At 43.8% G+C, this 20,326-nt stretch overlaps 2 protein-coding genes across 3 annotated transcripts in view; both read left to right on the forward strand.

Moving 5' to 3' along the window:
• Window positions 1–9,502: 9,502 nt before the first annotated feature.
• On the forward strand, window positions 9,503–15,203 carry FAM221A (family with sequence similarity 221 member A). 2 transcript variants are annotated; one of them, XM_053468428.1, is made up of 8 exons: window positions 9,503–9,620; window positions 10,183–10,356; window positions 10,629–10,819; window positions 11,255–11,461; window positions 12,139–12,237; window positions 13,271–13,359; window positions 14,241–14,302; window positions 15,166–15,203. In XM_053468428.1, the coding sequence occupies exons 1-8, from the start codon at window positions 9,559–9,561 to the stop codon at window positions 15,167–15,169; spliced, it is 888 nt and encodes a 295-aa protein (XP_053324403.1). In that variant the 5' UTR covers window positions 9,503–9,558; the 3' UTR covers window positions 15,170–15,203. The 2 variants fall into 2 exon arrangements, with proteins under 2 accessions (XP_053324403.1, XP_053324402.1); XM_053468427.1 differs by lacking the exon at window positions 15,166–15,203 and having other exon boundaries at window positions 14,241–14,326.
• Window positions 15,204–16,504: 1,301 nt separating this feature from the next.
• The window catches only part of STK31 (serine/threonine kinase 31), a 32,219-nt gene continuing 28,397 nt past the window's right edge, over window positions 16,505–20,326 (forward strand). The window contains exons 1-3 of the mRNA XM_053466826.1: window positions 16,505–16,559; window positions 16,650–16,736; window positions 19,982–20,034. Of these exons, the coding sequence (XP_053322801.1) occupies window positions 16,505–16,559; window positions 16,650–16,736; window positions 19,982–20,034 (195 nt within the window). The remainder of the gene's footprint in view (window positions 16,560–16,649; window positions 16,737–19,981; window positions 20,035–20,326) is intronic.

Genomic DNA, 20,326 nt, shown 5'->3' on the forward strand with positions numbered 1-20,326 from the left:
TAATCCTGGGCCACCAAAGTCATAGCCCTCTGGAGAACATTCTTTCACAGTTCCCCAATATGCTTGCTCTGTATACCACTGCAGAGCCCTATAGTAATTTTCCAGCTCTACCTCCTGTTGGACCAGCTTGTCCAATTTGGATACCCATTGCTCCTGGGGTTGCTGTCCCAGGAATGACATGCGTAGTTCCCGCTGGTCTCTAATCTTTTGTTCGGAGCTTGGAAGACACTGACCCCGGCATATAACAGCCCTCTGCCATAGTGACCGTCGAACCAGTTGCCTCAGATTCTGGTATTGTTCTGTAGGCAGAGTAGTGGTGTAGCAAGAGAGGATGACCCACAGCAGCCCCTGGAATTCTGATACCACATCCATGTCCTCGTCAAGGCGACCGAACTCTGCCGTCCTGTTGGTTAATCCCGGTAGAAAGTGAGTGTCCCTCAGACTAAGAAGCAATCCCACTGCTTGCCACCAATGTCACGGAGCTGGCTAGTCCGACCGACTACCTCCGCTGTCTTGTGCTCCCTTAGCCTGGGACAACACACTTCCCCCGGTTCCCCAGGCACTAGCCGAGACTCGGTGTAGGGTAAAACCAAACGAAGACTGATTTATTTTGGACACACAGGGCTGGATATATCCATCAAAACACCCATTTGACTGAAGGGCAGGGCAGGTTCATAAAGGCAGGGTAATCACAGGTAACAAGGCCCAGCTGGATGTATTGGCTAGGGCTCAACCCAGGAAACAAGGCACACCTGAGTTCTGAGTGCTCCAGAGGGCGGAGGGCAGCCACTAGTGGTAGCAGATTTAAACACCACAGGTATAAAAAAAAAAGCCATGGTTCAGGCAGCGAAAAAGTGGTTCCTGACAGTACCCCCTCCCCAAGGAGCGGTCACTGAATGCGAACAGTCTGAACAAAATCTGTACACCTTTAATAAACTTTAACGTGATTTCTTCTTTTTCTTTTTCGGTAAAGCTTGTTCACAGATCTCCAGGTCTTCATTTCTGATTATATTGCCATTAGAGGTAATAACACAATCAAAGGAAAGGTTATCTGTGGTGCAATCATAGGTCAAATTAGGACTGGATGCTGAAGAAGTTGATGAGAAGGTATGATTCAATGCTTTCTCTTTCCATGTACCAGGAGTCACATAGCTGCCCTGTACCCAGGGCACTACTGGGGGCAGGGGGGTAGTACCAGAACTGCACTGGTTCAAAACAGGAGAAGCAGACTTGGTATGGGAAGCACTGATGGAAGGTCCCTTCCTCCTCAGAGATGGAATAGGGTCATGTATCTTTGCTATCAGTCCAGAGGAGATATTAGGGGCTATGGTAGTCTCTGGTGTATCACACTTTGCTGAGGTAAGAGTGATAGGAGTTGCAATCATGGCTGAACAGAAAGCAATAGGAAGTTCATCCATATGGGAGCAACCCACACTGCCACAGACTGTAGAATCACAGAAGCTGCATTCCATCACAGAACAGTCATCAGGCTTCAGGCTTCAGCTGGACATCCACTGGAGTTTGAAAAGCATTAGGAATCACCAGGGGTGGTATATACTCCATGGGTTCACTGTCCTGGGGAATAAAGCTACTTCCCCTTTTAGGAGAGCTCTGTGCTTGTGACGTAGACTGTTCAATCAGTACAGAGGGTTTGGGAGGTTTCAGAGGACATTGGGTGATCCAGTGTCCCTTTTTGCCACAGTAAAAGCAAGCCTCATCATCATGCCTTTGTTGCAATTCGGTTGTGGTAAGGGGTTCACGTTTAATAGAAGATTCCTTTTTCATACTGGTAACAGGCTTGTTGGATTTCTCAGGTGATGTAACAGATGTAGGTGAATGGTCTTCATGAGGACACAAAGGAGGGAGTCTGCTTGGAAAAACACAAAGCAGGGAGTCCGCTTGGAAGGACGCAAAGCAGGGAGTCCGTTTGGAAGGACGCATAGCAGGGAGTCCGTTTGGAAGGACGCATAGCAGGGAGTCCGTTTGGAAGGACGCATAGCAGGGAGTCCGTTTGGAAGGACGCATAGCAGGGAGTCCGTTTGGAAGGACGCATAGCAGGGAGTCCGTTTGGAAGGACGCATAGCAGGGAGTCCGCTTGGAAGGACGCAAAGCAGGGAGTCCGCTTGGAAGGACGCATAGCAGGGAGTCCGTTTGGAAGGACGCATAGCAGGGAGTCCGTTTGGAAGGACGCATAGCAGGGAGTCCGTTTGGAAGGACGCATAGCAGGGAGTCCGCTTGGAAGGACGCAAAGCAGGGAGTCCGCTTGGAAGGACGCATAGCAGGGAGTCCGCTTGGAAGGACGCATAGCAGGGAGTCCGCTTGGAAGGACGCAAAGCAGGGAGTCCGCTTGGAAGGACGCAAAGCAGGGAGTCCGCTTGGAAGGACGCAAAGCAGGGAGTCCGCTTGGTAGGACGCAAAGCAGGGAGTCCGCTTGGAAGGACGCAAAGCAGCGAGTCCGCTTGATCAGGACGCAAAGCAGCGAGTCCGCTTGATCAGGACGCAAAGCAGCGAGTCCGCTTGATCAGGACGCAAAGCAGCGAGTCCGCTTGATCAGGACGCAAAGCAGCGAGTCCGCTTGATCAGGACGCAAAGCAGCGAGTCCGCTTGATCAGGACGCAAAGCAGCGAGTCCGCTTGATCAGGACGCAAAGCAGCGAGTCCGCTTGATCAGGACGCAAAGCAGCGAGTCCGCTTGATCAGGACACAAAGCAGCGAGTCCGCTTGATCAGGACGCAAAGCAGCGAGTCCGCTTGATCAGGACGCAAAGCAGCGAGTCCGCTTGATCAGGACGCAAAGCAGCGAGTCCGCTTGATCAGGACGCAAAGCAGCGAGTCCGCTTGATCAGGACGCAAAGCAGCGAGTCCGCTTGATCAGGACGCAAAGCAGCGAGCCCGCTTGATCAGGACACAAAGCAGGGAGTCCGATTGATCAGGACACAAAGCAGGGAGTCCGATTGATCAGGACACAAAGCAGGGAACCAGGAACAGTACAGGTGCCGAGCCACAGCAGGAAGATCCATAGACTTCAATACAAAGGCCCTGACTGAAGGGCAGGGCAGGTTCATAAAGGCAGGGTAATCACAGGTAACAAGGGCCAGCTGGATGTATTGGCTAGGGCTCAACCCAGGTAACAAGGCACACCTGAGTTCTGAGTGCTACAGAGGGCGGCCACTAGTGGTAGCAGATTTAAACACCACAGGTATAAAAAAAAGCCATGGTTCAGGCAGCGAAAAAGTGGTTCCTGACAATAGCATTAAACATGGACATAGCATTGCACATAGAGATAACATTAAACATGGAGATAGCATTAAACACTGACACTGCCTTACACATGGATAAAGCATTAAACATGGACATATCATTTGTGACAGTGTAAACCCCAGGGAGATGCTTAGTGTGGCATTTGGGTAAATATGGGTCCCTGGGGTGGAGCAATTGGAGAGCAGGGTGGGCCAATGCTCCGTTTCCCCATGCTGTGGAAATTCCATGCCGAGTTTTCCAGGAGGCAAGAAATCTGCAGGATCCGGTCCGGGATTCCTATGGGGCCGGCATCAGGCACAGGTGCTGGACATTAAAAGCCCCTGGAGCTTGATACTCAGAGAGACTGTTGGGGGAAGAGGAAGTTCCCTGTGCTCCTAGGGCAAGGAGAGGCCCTGAAGAAGACAATCCCTGAGCCAAGTGAGGCAATACCTGCCTGGACGTTTTGTGTGTTGTCTGGGGGAGGTTTTCCAGAGCCTGGCGTAGCTGGGTCTGGCTGGGAGGTTGAGGTAGTGGGTGATTAGGCTGGTCAGTCTGGACCAGCATAGTTCAGTTAGAGAGGGCTCCAATTGGGAGCTAGGTTTTCTTTTGCAGGTTTCACAGATATGCAATACTTTTATCCAGCAAAAAGAAACTTCACGTCCGGATCATCAATAAGTCGTCACAAACACATCAAGGCCATCCTCCATAAGCATATGTATTTCAGCCAGCAATACACAAGGGCACATACCATGCAACAGTCAAACAGTGGTTTTTGGGGTTTAAGCGGTTAAAATAAAGCGAATTTTTCTCTTTTTTTTTTTTTGGTTCCTGCTTTCTGCCCACAGACCATAGCAGTGCTTTGCCCGCATCCTCCACCATATGTGACAAACCCTATAGCATGAGGGCCATACATGTCACTTTTAGGGGTCCTAAGCACCTAAGTCCTCTAGGGCAATTAGAGCCAGGAACAGCAGCTCATTTTTTTTTTTTTTTTTGGTTCCTGCTTTCTGCCCACAGACCATAGCAGTGCTTTGCCCGCATCCTCCACCATATGTGACAAACCCTATAGCATGAGGGCCATACATGTCACTTTTAGGGGTCTTAAGCACCTAAGTCCTTTAGGGCAATTAGAGCCAGGAACAGCAGCTCATTTTTTTGTTTTTTTTTCTTTTTTTTCCTCCTTATTTTAACCGCTTAAACCCCAAAAACCACTGTTTGACTGTTGCATGGTATGTGCCCTTGTGTATTGCTGGCTGAAATACATATGCTTATGGAGGATGGCCTTGATGTGTTTGTGATGACTTATTGATGATCCGGACGTGAAGTTTCTTTTTGCTGGATAAAAGTATTGCATATCTGTGAAACCTGCAAAAGAAAACCTAGCTCCCAATTGGAGCCCTCTCTAACTGAACTATGCTGGTGCAGACTGACCAGCCTAATCACCCACTACCTCAACCTCCCAGCCAGACCCAGCTACGCCAGGCTCTGGAAAACCTCCCCCAGACAACACACAAAACGTCCAGGCAGGTATTGCCTCACTTGGCTCAGGGATTGTCTTCTTCGGGGCCTCTCCTTGCCCTGGGAGCACAGGGAACTTCCTCTTCCCCCAACAGTCTCTCTGAGTATCAAGCTCCAGGGGTTTTTAATGTCCAGCACCTGTGCCTGATGCCGGCCCCATTGGCATCCCGGACTGGATCCTGCAGATTTCTTGCGTCCTGGAAAACTCGGCATGGAATTTCCACAGCATGGGGAAACGGAGCATTGGCCCACAAAACAAATAATTTGAAAAACATTTTCCTCCCAACAAAGAAAACAGAAATTAATTTTAATACCTTTCTGGGCAAGAAACCCATTGTTTTTTGCCCATGCGGTAGGTGCAAGTTGTGCACCTACCTACCAAGGAAAACAAACAGTTTTATCAGTAATAGGACAGGGACTACATACGAAATTAAGAAATTCATCACCTGCACCACCAAATCTGTAATTTATTTATTACAATGTCCATGTGGTGCACAGTATGGGGAAGAACAACCAGACCACTTAAAGGAAGAATTTAGGAACATCTTGGGAACATTATGAATTCAAGCATTAAACACGGTGTCCCGCGATACTGTAATTCATGTCCTGTTTTCTCAATTAATCAATTTTGAATCATGGGAATAGACATTGTACCCCCAAATTGGAGAGGAGGGAATAGTGCAGAAAACATTTCAAGAAAGGAAACTAAGTGGATCTTTAAATTAGGAACATATAAAAAAAGGAGGCTTGAACATAAACTTGGATATTCACGCTTTCACCTAAGGGATCCTAACCCCCATTTGAAATAAATATACACAGACTACTTATTCATTCATGGGTTCTTCAATATTACTTTTTACTATACACAATTCCAATATTTCATATTTTGTATTATTGTTTGGCACTTTTCCACCCTTATTGCTCTCTTTTCTGTGGATTCATATAGACATTTATGTATGAACAAAACCCATAGTATGTTTAGTTATAGTTCATATATCCACGTTTAATGCAATCACATCCTTAAACGTTTACATCCTATAGCGTTTATACTTAGCGTTCATGTTAATCCGTCTTCAAATGTCATTTCTTAACATCTGCACTGCACAGCACAGCAGGACACTGGGACCTGATGCAACACCAAGAAAAGAGACAGCCCTACGGAGAAGGAGAAGCCGTTTCTATGGGGACGCGTATAAACAGAATGACGGCAGTACGCACATCCAGCCTCCAATACGTCCTCACGTATTGTGGAATGACGTAACAGCGCCACCTAGTGTACATGTGCGTACAACACGTCCTCATGTTCTGGGAAACAACGTTACACCGCCATCTAGCGTATATAGAAGAAAATACAACGAATTAACACACAAAAAGAGTGGAAGAAGCGATCAAATACTTTTTTCCTGAGGAAGCCATTAAAGCCGAAACGCGTTGAGGAAAGACTTTTTATTTCACTTAATCGTTTGACTTTTACATATTTATATTTTATATATCTTAAAGTACTTTTTTTTAAAATTTAAATAAAATTATTTTAAAGGCATATTCCCATAATAAACCTATATTTTTAAATATAAGCAGCACGGACATAGCACTACACACAGAGACAGAGCCGGCCTTAAGTGTTCTGGCGCGCTGTGCGGACTACTCCTCTGGCGCCCCCCATCCCCAAAAAAAAGAAAGCAAAAAAATCTCCCCCCTCTGCCACTTCTCACTATCTACCACCTCTGCCCCTTCTCACTGCCGTCCCCCCTCTGCCCCTTTTCACTATCTACCCCCCTCTCCCTATCCTTACTTACCTTGTTGCCGGAGTCCTGCGATGGGAGCCATCTTCCCGCTCTTCCGCGGTGTGGCATAATTCCAGCGCTCAGCATGAAACGCTGGCACCCCGACGGAGTCTCGGAGAGTGAAGGGCGCCAAGCGGTCGCTGAAAACTTCACGAGCGACCCGGGACTTAAATTAAAACACCGTTTTTTTTGTTTTAACTTTATTTAACATCCTCTTAAGAAAAAAACTTTATTTAACATGAAGGATGTTAAATAAAGTAACCCCCCCCCGATGTTTTAATTTAAACCCTGTGCGGACGCACACCTGTAAGGCCGGCCCTGGCGGGGGCTTCCCGGCCCCTTTGAGTGGCGGACCCGGTCGCAGTTGCGGCGGGCTTAAGGGGCAGGTGCATTTTTCGGTGCACAAGTTTATAGCAAGATGTACAAAACATTTCATAAAAGCCAAAATACACCTACATTTCCATTCCGTCATGTCATGTTTGGGACAGTCTATTTTAGTAGTATTAATTTTAATTCCAACTATGTACCACATGAGAGATACAAAAATAAAATACCTGTATTAACACCAATATAGGCTATGCAATGTTATACTTCAAGTGTAAAAAAGGAACTATTATTTATTAACTCTAGTTACCTGGGGAAAGAAATATATTTTTGCGAGCAGTTGATAGGAAAGCTACAGGTTGCAGGTGCAACTTATAATCGTTACAAAAATAAAAATGCCCTGGTCCCCAAACCTTAATAGAATTTAAGATACTGGAAACGGCATGTGATGTAATTCTCTGCACTAAGGGAATGACATCCGTAGTTCCCGCTGGTCTCTAATCTTTTGTTCGGAGCTTGGAAGACACTGACCCCGGCATATAACAGCCCTCTGCCATAGTGACCGTCGAACCAGATGCCTCAGATTCTGGTATTGTTCTGTAGGCAGAGTAGTGGTGTAGCAGGAGAGGATGACCCGCAGCAGCCCCTGGAATTCTGATACCACATCCATGTGTTCGTCAAGGCGACCGAAGTCTGTCGTCCTGTCGGTTAATCCCGGTAGAAAGTAAGTGTCCCTCAGACTAAGAAGCAATCCCGCCGCTTGCCACCAATGTCACGGGGCTGGCTAGTCCGACCGACTACCTCCGCTGTCTTGTGCTCCCTTAGCCTGGGACAACACTTTCCCCAGTTCCCCAGTCACTAGCCGAGACTCAGTGTAGGGTAAAACCAAACGAAGACTGATTTATTTTGGACACACAGGGCTGGATATATCCATCAAAACACACATTTACATAAAATAAGATATTGGGACACAAACCGCCCCTCTTAATCTGCCTCCCAGAGACAACAGGGGCAGTAGCGAGATTAACAATACAATGGGGGGGAGACTGATTTATACAACATTAAACTGAAACAATGGCAGTCACTCCCTGGTTGCAGATCCTGGCTGTCTGCTGGAGATAATCCCCTCAGCAAGTGATGAGATGATACTGCTGGGGGTAGCCACAGAAGCCTTTACAAACCCAGGGCCCATAGTCAATAGGGAGGAGGCTGGCAGTCAGGCTTCTCCAGTGGTCCCAGTGATGGAGGGTTCCGTCACAGCATTAAACATAGAGATAACATTATCCTATGGGCATTCCATCAATACTGTCATTCACCTGTAATTCCATAGAACACAGCTATAATTCCACTTAATATGAGGTTTAGAACCTATAACTCTACTAGGGGAGTATACATGACAAAGTTCTATATGATATTTAAGATGGTTTTCTCTAAAAAACAAGTTTAATTTTTCTCCCATTATATCCTATGGGCATTCACTCAAAACTGTCATTCACCTGTCATTCCATAGAAAGTAGTTATAATCCCACATAATCTGAGTTTTAGATCCTGTGTCTGTGCTAGGGGAGAATGTGTGCCAAAGATCTAAATGATATGTTTTAAATTCAAAATCAATTATTCTTTTACCTTCCATTATAGTCTATGGGCATTCCTCCCCATTATAGTCTATGGGCATTCCTCCCCATTATAGTCTATGGGCATTCCTCCCCATTAAAGTCTATGGGCATTCCTCCCCATTAAAGTCTATGGGCATTCCTCCCCATTAAAGTCTATGGGCATTCCTCCCCATTAAAGTCTATGGGCATTCCATTTTGTCATTCGTTTTAGTATGTCCCCAGTGAGAGCAGCAAAAACTGTGGGTCACCTTATATTGAGGCCTTTTCATATTTTCTTTCCAAATTTTGGGGGGTCATCTTATAATTGAGAAAATACAGTATTACTAGGATAGGGGAAGCATATTGACTACTTCCAGAACATGATCACTTTTCACATATTGCTGACCGGTATATAATGTTGTTGTGCAGTATATGGGATGGACAAACTGATGGAAGGGAATCAGTTACTTCCTTATCATTCATCGAATTTTATTTAAACGGTTTACTTTGCACCGTTGTCATGGAGAGCAGTTACAAATATCTAAAGACCCGCTCTGTGCCTGTCACCCAGTGTAACGTGTGGCCCACAGGGCAGCATATTGTTCAGGCCTGTGTTACTGCAGCACAGTGGGAAGTGGCAGCATCACGCATGCCCAGTGCTAGCCTTTTTATATCCACCTGGCAAAATATATGGCAACTGGGCCACCTCCACAATGCTTATGCTGATAATCTATCGATCACAATAATAACGAGAGCCATGTGCACAAATAATACACAGCAAACCATTTTATTTCACTTTACACAAGGAACAGGCAAACACCTGCCGTGCAAATCCCGTTCTAGTGCTGGCTGAGCATAATGAGCGTCGTAAATCTACACGGCCACACGTGATTCTGCTGTGGCTTCTCCGAATGTAATAATGGCAGACGGGTTGTGGTCGCCCGTTCGCGGTGTCTCCGTATCAGCCGCTCTCAGCTGACAGGTGAGCCCTCCGTCCTGGGTGCCTGAATCCCTCGGGCCGCCCACTCGCGGCGCTTCCCTTCCGTATGTGCTCAGCTTCCTGGTGCGGCGTCTAAAGCCATCCAGCTGGCAGGGAACCATGGAGAGGCTGCGGGTCCAAGGGGCCGCGGGGGCTATAGATGACTACCTGGAGTATAGAAGGTGAGCCCAGCGGATACATTATTACTCCGAACACGGTGATGTCACGGCTTCCCGATCTGTACACTTCGGTGGTCGGTAAGACTGTTGTCGGTTGCTAAGTTACAGACTTTGTTGTCTGTTAAGGAGGCTGTAGATCGACCTTCATAAAGGAGACAGGTTACACCATATCACCTAAATATTCATTTAGCTGAATGTGTATGCTCATTAATATAGCCTATTGTATTTACAGAAGTGTGTGTGTATATGTCTGTATATATATATATATATATATATATATATATATATATATATATATATATATATATATATACATATACACAATTCATGGGGCAGGGCTCCAGCAGTTGCCATGTAGTGTTTAACAAGGTTTGTGTATATTAGGGGTGTTTTATTAAAATAGGTGCCTGAAACTGAATCCAGCCATCAGGGGAATGCTCCCGGGGCTCGAGCAGTGCTTTTCCTAGTTTCCCTGATCCCTGTAAAAATGGTGTTTATTGCCCCTTTAATTATGCTACACGTTTATGTTACCGTGAATTTGAGTATATACGCCATGTTCTTGCAGAATTGTTGGGGATGATGATGGAGGGAAGCTTTTTAGTCCAGAAGAATACGAGGAATACAAGAAAACGATATTACCGATACGACTACAGAACAGATTATATACAAGCTGGAGATCTCCAACTGCTATGGACTGTAAGCTTGTGGGACCCGAGACTCCGTGCTTTTGTACTCACAGGTAAGAGACGAGGTTTAACCTCATCCTCCCACGAATACCCACGTTTCATTGCTCACTCGCACTCCTAATTTAGAACCAGAGCTAATGAAAAAACATGGGTTGATTATTAAAGGTGTCACAATTACAAAACTGAAAACTGTGATCGTGCCCACATATTAACGGTTTTAAGACGTCTTTTGGAATGCAAAAGTCACCCCAAAAAGTAGATTTGTTAAGGAAAGGGCACAGAATTAACCTGTAAAAAGTTTTTGATCCCCATATTCTACTTTTAGGTATAAACAGCACAAAACAGATTTTAAGCAGCTCCCGGAGGAACGACCGATTTGGTTGCCCTGTAAAGTGAGCCGTTGCCAATGCAAGTCATTCCATTATATCCCTCTCAATGGCTCCAGACCCGTTCGCTGTAGATGCAAGCACTTTCCAGATGAGCACAGCGTGGCTGGTGACTATCGCTGCACCAAATGTAAGAACTCGTTCATTTATCTTGTATTTCTGTATTTAGATGTGAAAGTTGCCAACAGGAATCCAGCGATATAGAATGCACATATATAGATTTGCATCACTGGTATCTTCTAAGAAGTCTGTCGATCGCAAGACTAAAACGTAACAGGTTTATTTAGAAGAGCGTGTAACTAATGAGAATTCCTACCCGGGCCGGCATGTCCAAACTTGCGTACCGTTGTTGGGTGTATATGTGTATGTTGAATGAAGAGGTTTGCCGTTGCTGGGGTATGGCATTATTGCCGGTATCCACCCAAAAGCAAATGCAAAAGTTCTTATTGTAAGAGATTGGTGTTTAGAAAAATAACCTGGCTTTCCAAGTAGAAATAATAATAATAACTCAAAAGGAAAGCCACTGCTTTGGTAGGTTGTAACAAGTTTACTTCTCCCCAAACAGGCTCGCAGTGCGCTGGGTTTCACAGTTCCTTCACCTGTGGATGTGGTCAGCCAGCTTACGCTCACGACACTGTTGTAGAGACAAAGGAGGAACGTCTTGCTCAAGCGAAACCGGTTGGCCGTGATGCGCCGTATGCTGCCATGGGAGGGCTGACTGGCTTTAGCTCCCTGGCTGAGGGGTACATGAGATTAGATGAAAGTGGCATCGGTAAATCTATACCTGTATCTGTACCAGGAGATCAGTTGGACTGCAGTGTGGCCTTGTGTAGATTATTTTATCAATTAAGTAGATGTTTTATTCCATTATGTTAAATGTCAAACATTATCATGGGGTGTGTGTGTATGTATATGTAATATAATAAGTATAACAAGGTACTCGCCTAGTTAACATGGTTTCCTAGGGTGCTGCAAGCATACAAAACACTGATGTAATACAATAGTAATAATGAATGAAAATAAATATGTTGCACACTCCCGTTATCGTACGGTGCACTTGTGCCACCAAACGTTTATTGTTACATATTACGTATTGTGCAAACGTTCTGGAGCAGCAGCCCCTTTCTTCGTGTCCCTTGGAGTGTTTGGCATCTTTATTTTACACACCAGCGCATGTCATAAAAATGATGTGGCCAAAAGTCTCTTTTCCCCTTTGTTTGCCCCTCTTCCCTATCCTCTCTGTTTCCCCCTTTCTCCTTTCTTCTCATTGTCTCCCATCATTCTTTACTCAACGGACTCTCAGCTTTCGCTGCTTGTGACTTGATCCTTCCAAGCTACCAGACCAGCGTCACCGACACTTCTCACTCTGATCTAATATATATTTATTTTATGGATACATTGACATTGTGTGTATGCAACAGGAGGTTATTATATGCTTTCTTCTATTAGGGGCTCCAAGTGATCGGTTTTTCGAGTCTCCTGAGAGTGGCACGTGTCATCCATTCCTCAGAGCGTATGGTCCCTCTCACACAACCCATCCTGATGAAGGTAATCGGTGACAATGATATATATAAGCATGTATATACCGGTATATCACATGACTTTATATTGTGAATGATAAGTAAAAGGTTCACCATGTTATAAATACAATGTGCTAGGGAAATCTCTAGTTCCATGTAATTGTCCATAGCATGTAGTAGGAGATCGCTCCATCATTTTAGGAAGGGCAGGAAATTATAAACCTACCCCTTGCCCTCAGGTATTTTTTTGTATCTTCCCCTGTTTTTTGGGGGGGTCGGGGGATCAGTTATGCTTTCCTTGAAGCTGCAGCACCTGCGGCCACATCAGTTAGCTGCAGCTTTATCAGCGGTGTTCCTTTTGCAGGTAAAGATTGATTTGGAAAGGAACTGAAAAAATTTCCCACAAAACCTCTCCAAAATCTTACAGAAAGCCTTCCTAGAAGAGTGGAAGCTGTTATAGCTGCAAAGCGGAGACCAACTACTTATTAACGTCTATGTAGCTAGAATGCCGTGTCATAACAGTCTCTGTTGGTGTAATGGTCACGTGTCCCAATACTTTTTGTCCATATATTATTGTGTATATTATATTAGACTCATACACTGTGGATAGTTGTACTAGTCTCTTTCTGAGTGTGTTGCAAGGAGAAAGAGACGTTGAACCAAACATAGATTACATTAATAGTCAAGGTGGCCATAGGCAGGTATGGAAGTTGCAGGGTGACAGCTTCTGTAGATTTACTTCTGGTAGGCGTCACCCCAGAACTTACAAACGTGCTTATGGCCTCCTTGGCTATTAATGTAAACTATTCTTGCTCCACTGTCTCTTTCTCCCTCATAAACACTGTTTGTTGTTTTACTGTCAGTTGGGATCCTGATGTCCACGGATGGACCCACTCAGGCATGAGCAACCGTGATTGATATTTTTTTACGCTAAACCATTTATGGCTGTTAATGAGGGAATTAAATTTCACAAATGCATCAGCGTATCATTAGGCAGCCTCAAAGCGGTTGTTGCACCAGTTTGTGGAGTTATTTGTATTTTTTTTTTTTTTTACATTTAGAAGCAGCTGGCGTGGATAAACAAGTGGCCAATTTGAAGATATCAGAGAAAGAAGACATGGCTGTCTTTGAAAGGCGTCATCAGGAGAGGGTATGTTTCACTGGGCCACAAGAACTGACCCCAACCTGTTCCCTTCCTAGAAGACCTAAACACAAACTCCTCCCAGATAAACAGAGTTTGGTAATATGTCAATGACAAGGAATACGGAAAACTTTGCTTATAGGGTATTTACTTTTTGCCACTTACCCATTCTTGTTACATGGTAGAATAGGTTTGTACCGATGCTGAAAGCCATTGGCTATTTAGCTAGTGTTCAAGGCACAATTAATAGTTAATTCTTATCTTTCCTTGAACACAGGTGAGTATCACTACGATTGTATTCTTGATCAAGTCATTTGTTTCATCTCCCTGACTTAACTTTACATTTTAAAGTGCCAATACCGGTGGGCTTTACCTCTAAGAACGACTTGATCTACCCTGCATCAGTGCGTTTTCTTGAAAGTGACTTATCTGACCCATGCTTTCTGCAGGGACTGCTAAAACATTCATGCAGGAATAACCCTTTATAATGCATAATGAATTCAGGGAATTGAAACTGCAACCCTCCTGCAAATGCTACTGCTATTGCTAGTGGAGTATAAAAGACAAAAGCAAACCAAAGCTTCCACAACTTGTGCTAAATGCAACGTTAGAAACACAATCACTAGTACTGTTGATTGCCAGAAATAATTCTTTAATCATGTTTGTCTCATTCATTCATTTTGATGGTCATGTGACAAAAACAGGCACTGATAGGTTGTTGCCAAAGAAACTGAAAAAGCTTCTTTCAAAAATTCTGGTTGTGATTATATGTTTGGAAATTTAGAGGAAAGAATACAAAGACATATCTTGTAAGGTTTCCTGAACGTGTTTTATTAAATAAACGTCAGAGTGCTTAGAATGGTTTCTACAAATTCCTTATCATTCTATAGTTACAGAAAGAAAAGCAAGAGAAGAGGCAGAAGAATACAAAACCTTCCGAAAATCAGCCTAGGTGAAGATGGTATACGTTTCAGACCCACAAAACACGCCTGCTAATATTCTGCTTCATTGATTGAATTCAGTTTCGTCAGTAAGACTTTCTTTATCTTAATACAAGTGAAAAAACCCAATTAACAGGTTAAAAGAGAAACTTCTAGTCTCCAGAGAGGTGTACTTTTCTTCTGCAAAATGTAATATTTTGTGTTTTTATCTCTAGTTCGAGGTCGTAAATATGAATAACTTAAAAATGTATTATTAGTTTTTCCATGTTTTGAATATCTTTTTTAATGAAAATCAACGTAAATAGCCAGTTTGTTAACATTAACTTGAATCTACCTGATGTCCTTTTATTTTAGAGGAACAGATTGTTTCTGAAATAAATTCCTCTAATGGTGTACCTGTTTTCTAAGAGCTCATGTCTGAATGGATACCCTCTCCATACAACAGTAAAACCCCAAATAATGGTTGTGTGGTCTGCTAAAAAGTTTCAGTACGCTACCCCCCCCACTCCTAGCCATTCCTACCCTGCAAACATTGAAATGGAAGAATATTAATTTGTCATAAGTTCCAGCACTGGCCACTAGATGTCACTGTGATACTGTGTGAAGCAATTGAAAACCAAAACACTACAGAGTTCACAAAATGCTATCGATAATGTCAAGAAATAAAACCGTGCATCACGCAGGAAAGAATTGGATTTGGGTCAAAATGGTTCTCTTAGGCCTTTTCTCAAAGAACAGCTGGCGCAGAGTGGTTCTCTTAAGAGTGAAAAAGTGACTTATTTGGACAAAACCTGGAAGCTAAATGAAAATAAATGTTCCATGTCTCATAAATTGAGCAACATACATTTTTGATCTGAGACCTGTAGCGTTGCAGATGAAGCTTACCAGTTGAAGAACGCTACAATCACTTGACTTTAGGAGGACGGTTCCGATACAATGTTCCTACATTTCTACGTTGTTTTGGGTTAGAAGGGTGACTGGGATTGAGGGACTTTTTTTCAGCAACATTAGGTGTGTGCAAATTATAGAGAGGTTATTTTTTGTATTCCTGTATCTTTCATACTAAATGGCGTGACAGATATATAAATATGTTATTTGAAGAAAGTCCTTTCCACCCAGTGAAAACCAGCATATCTTTTCTATGGGTGCATTACATAAGGGAATCATCATTAAACAAGCACATAGCAAATATGATCACTTTTATAGGATACCAAGGGGTTAATCCAAAAGGGAACCCTGACCCCTGGGGATACTTGCAAAATTTGGTGTTGGGTCATGTTCAGTAGCAAACAAGGATGCTATCCTGCATATGGTCCTTTGGGATTGTAATCTAACAGGATAAGAGACGTTTTTTCATTGCCTGTCAAGCCGCAGTTATATTTTCAGCAAAAAAATGTCCTGCTCGAGAAATGGTTGATGGGATCGCTTCAAGAACAGCATCTGTTAACACTGAACAACTTCATAGCATAGTATAGTAGAGAGTCAGGCCTCGACATGATCACAGCCAAGGTAGAACAGCACCAGCCACGGTAGAACAGCACTAGCCAAGCACACTGGTATGCATTCCTAGCAGGCCTGGGAAAGTATAAGAAAGGAAAAGCGTAACACAGACTGTATCAATAACAATGACGAACAGATATCATGAAGTCAGTGACAAACTAGGCATTTTAGATCAGCTTTTCTCAACCTCTTGACCAGCCTACCATCTACCGACATTTCACCCAGCAGACCCTAACATATAGTTACCATACCGGCAAACTGTTTGATTCCCTTCAGTGAATTCATACATCCCACATACTACATGATAGCGATTTACATGGTGAAATGTATAAGCGTCCTTCAAAACAATGGCAATCCAACCGTAACAACAAATATTTTTGTGAAATTTGCCAGTTTTGTAAATTTGAATGTCCGAAACAAAGACTGTATCTTTTTTTTCTCACTCTCATGCTTCTGTCCACCAACCGCTTCTGTGTCCCCATCTCCTTTTCCGCTTCATGCCTTGCCTCTTCTTGCTCTACTTCTCCCCACTATCTGCTCTGTTAACCAGGCCTCCTGGAGCACTTCCTCAACAGAGTGGAGCCTCCATGCACAGCACAGGGACAACCCCACCCCGATCGGAGAAATGGATTTGCAGAGAAAGAGGTGCAGAAACTGTCCGTATTATTCTGGCTCTTAGTAGTGGTAGGAGTACCAATGCAAAGAGTGGCACCATGGCCCACTCCCATTGGGACAGCCTCTCCTCCATTCCTCCAATCAATGGACAGGGTGTGTACGCAAAGGCTCTCATTAAATCCATTCCTCAAATCAGGGGTGGGGTTGTATCTGTGGTGTGCTCCAAGGCTCCGCCCTGTTGAGGTAGCGCTCCAGGAGTCCTGGATAACACCGCAGATATCAGAGAGAAGCAGACCAAGAAAGAAGGAAAGCTGAGCTGCAGAAAAGGAGGTGAGGACAAGGAAAAGGTTGATGAAGGAAGATGTTCTACCTGAAATATCATAAATGTAATTGAAGCAGTATAACCAAGGGCCACATTTTTCATGCATTTATAAGCCTATTTCTCCTGTTACAGTGCACGTTAATGTGACCGCTAGGACCGTAGAACACTGATATACACTGAAACCAGCCAGAAAGTATTCTGAGCACCTAAAAAGAGGCATCAATGGAGGAAAGACATATTTTTCTGGAAGAGGGACTGTCTGCCCTAAACAGAGACACATGGGAAGCAAGTTCCATATTGTTTTATACATATTTGTGTAAGAAAATATTTGTTAGACAAACATAATTTACATGTAACATATGCAGATGTTTGTGGTTGTAATTGTCACATTGAACATCAATTAATCTATGTGCCACTTTTGGCCCTAAAGAGGGACTAACCTATGGGAAGAGAGGCGCTTGGGATCTCTAGGGTTTTGATCTGGATTTAACTAACTCACAGTAGTGAGAAGTGACCTCGGTATCTACAAAAAGTGATTTCTCTCACGGGCTCTCCCACCGTCCGCACAAGGCGCCGCTGTCAGTTGGCCTCTAGAATAAGCGTTCAAGCAGCCACCGCCGGCAAATGGCGGGAAATGTGGGCCACGCAGGGGCGGGGCTTGCTAGGCTCTGTCGTGCCTGCTGAGCTCGGTCACGTGACGACGACCGTCTTCGATTGTGTGGTGAGTGTAGCCGGTGCGTAGTGTTCGGCGGCGCCGGAGCAGTTGAGCGGGTGAGACGCGTGTGACAGCGCGAACATTCCTCTGTCATGTCGCTTGGTGGCATTTGCTATTAGTGAATAACCTCTAGTCGTTACCGGCTCGTAATAGGCCAAAACTATATGCGCGTTTTCGATGATTGGACGATCGCGGCTGTGTTTGTTACAGAAAACGGTGATTATAGCGATAAATACACGTTCCCGCACTAATACTCTCTGTGGCAGAAGTTAACTGACGCGTCTATTCAATAAAGAAGAAGTTGAATTTCTTTATCGATATTCGTTATGGTGGCCCAACCCCATCACCTTCTCCTGCAAGAAGGACTGATGAGGCCCTCCATAACGCATCGGTAACCCAACGAGGAACGTTTTCACAAATCTCTCGGTACCGTTGCTTTCTGCTGGGCCTACGCGATTAAAGCCCCCTCACTACCTATTACTATATGACGGAGTTAGGATTTCCCACCAGCCAGACGTTTCTGATAAATGTTGTTTTGTTGGCTAGCACTTTAAAAGTTAATCCAGTGTAGGCTCTCTGGTAAAAATAAAAATGGCGGTCAGACAGTCCTGCACAGAACAGGCTAGTGATCTCTATTACTTTTCTTATTGTCCCAAATATGTTGTGTTAATGATAAAACATCTCGTCCCTTCATCCACCTGCTTCAAACTGCAGACAGAGTCTCTGTGGGCTGATTGCATTTGCTGCATGCGTTTTGTGTGACCAGATCCCCCAATTCATAGCTGAGAAACCGTTTTAAGAATAGATGGAACACAGATTATTTGAATTCTCATCTGTTAGTGGTACAGACAGACAGACACCAAACTGTCCGTAGGGTGGGCTTATTCCCTCTGCGGTGCGTTTATTCACAAAAGAGAATTCGTGGAGGAATTTCTGTTTCAGCGCATTGACTGCACAATAGATTATGAAGTTCCAGCTGCAGGAAGAGCTCGTCTGGCCCTAGACATTGTCTCACGCTTTATTGGCCTTTATTATAAATGGAGACCACAACTCTTGTGCAGACTCTCCCTTTTAGTGAATAAACCCCAGAGAGAATATCTGCGTGAACATTTGGCAGTGTGGTCCAACCGGCAAACTGCGTAAGGTAAAGGCAGGGGGCCGACTCCGTTTTGGGTAAGGCATGTTTACCAGGCAATTGGAAATTGGTCTGCAGTGCCTGGATATGCAATTGTTCTTGAACAAACTGACCTGTTAGGAAGTGCACTTATAATGCTTCTTACATACAGTCATCAGGTTCTTGTTGCGTACTGGGTTTGCTCACTGGTGATTATTGTTAAATTATATATAGCGCCATCATATTCTACAGCTCTGTACAGTGGTGTACTGCACCCCTTAAGCAGTACCTCGCTCAACTGAGCTTACAATCAAGAATATCATAACATCTACAGAAATATGTAAAGAAATGGTAGTTTGGTTATCCATTAAAGATGGGCTTAATCCGACTCTCTGACATCCGCTAGTACAGTCTGGTACGATTTGTTAAAACTACTCGGTTTACAGAATGTAAACCAGATCCACAAGTATAGTTTCAGTATAGTTGGCATACTTACCTGATTACACTGTTCGCCTATGATTGGTTTTATTTATTTTTTAGCTTTATTTACGAAACACAAAGGTAGAAGGAGCCTTTTTTGATTTTTTTGGGGCAAATTAAATTGGCCAAAATCCCGTTAAAGTATTTCAGCTATTCGCTATAAGATGGGCCACGTGATCTTTCTTTCCACTGAATTATACATAATGCAGGGCCAACTCTGCCTTTCTGGTAGAAACTTGGCACTTTCACTGTGAATAGTAAAGTGAAGCAATTCAATTCCCAATTCTGGTGCGTAGACCCTCGCTCCTCTCCCTGATGAGCTGCTTGTGGCTATGCCTCTTAGTCCTGCTGTAGAAGAGTAGTTTGAAACTTGGTTCTGCGGCGGTCTGTCATATACCTGAGTGTAAGTTTAATATATGCTCACTTTTGTTGGGACTCTATTGTTGAAAATCCATCTTTAGAGTAAAACTAAACAATTGGTGTGAAGGCTGGCCAAAGAATTTACTGCCGCCATCTAATGCTTATGCTTCTGTGGATGTCTCCTATCCCATGATCCAGGGCATGCTGCAATACCTGTTAAATTCTGAAATGAGTGAAAGAAGACAAAACTTAAATAGATACATATTTTGAGGATACTTGGATAAACTTTCTTTGTCAATATTGTGGTAAACTTTGCATAGGCTGGCTCTCTGTGGGACATGTGGGATGCTGACCGTTGACGATTGCACTTTCTATTCGATGCGTGTTTTACGGTTCAGATGTTAAATGTTATGTCGACGTTGCGCTTGTACCGGTATTTACCTCTACTGTTTTTTTCCCCCTAAAGAATTTAAACATGGATGTGGAGCCAGCATTCAACAAAGGTACTAAATTAATGTTTCATTTAAAACTGGTAATTTTACCTGGTATAAAAATACTTAATTCTTCCATTTTGTATCCTGCAGTGGAGAGTGTATATGTATCTCACGTGGAGGATGCCGTGACATTTTTTGCACAGGTATTTTATTAATCGTATTTGCTAGATTATAAAATGACCCCCCAAAATCTGAATATTAATTTAGGAAAAAAAAAGAAAAAAGCCTGAATATAAGACGACCCTATAGGAAAAAAGTTTTACCAGTAAATGTTAATTCATGTAAACGATGTAAACAATTTTTTTTTTTTTTTTAAAATAAAAGTCATGATTGAGAAAAATATTTTGTTTTTATTTCCTTTTATTTTCCAACCTGCCCCCAGGCTTGCCACTCTGCCCCAGAAATGCCTTTTAACCCTCTAAATACCACTGTGCC

Source organism: Spea bombifrons, chromosome 5 (genome assembly GCF_027358695.1).
Source record: "Spea bombifrons isolate aSpeBom1 chromosome 5, aSpeBom1.2.pri, whole genome shotgun sequence".
NCBI classification, from domain to species: domain Eukaryota; kingdom Metazoa; phylum Chordata; class Amphibia; order Anura; family Pelobatidae; genus Spea; species Spea bombifrons.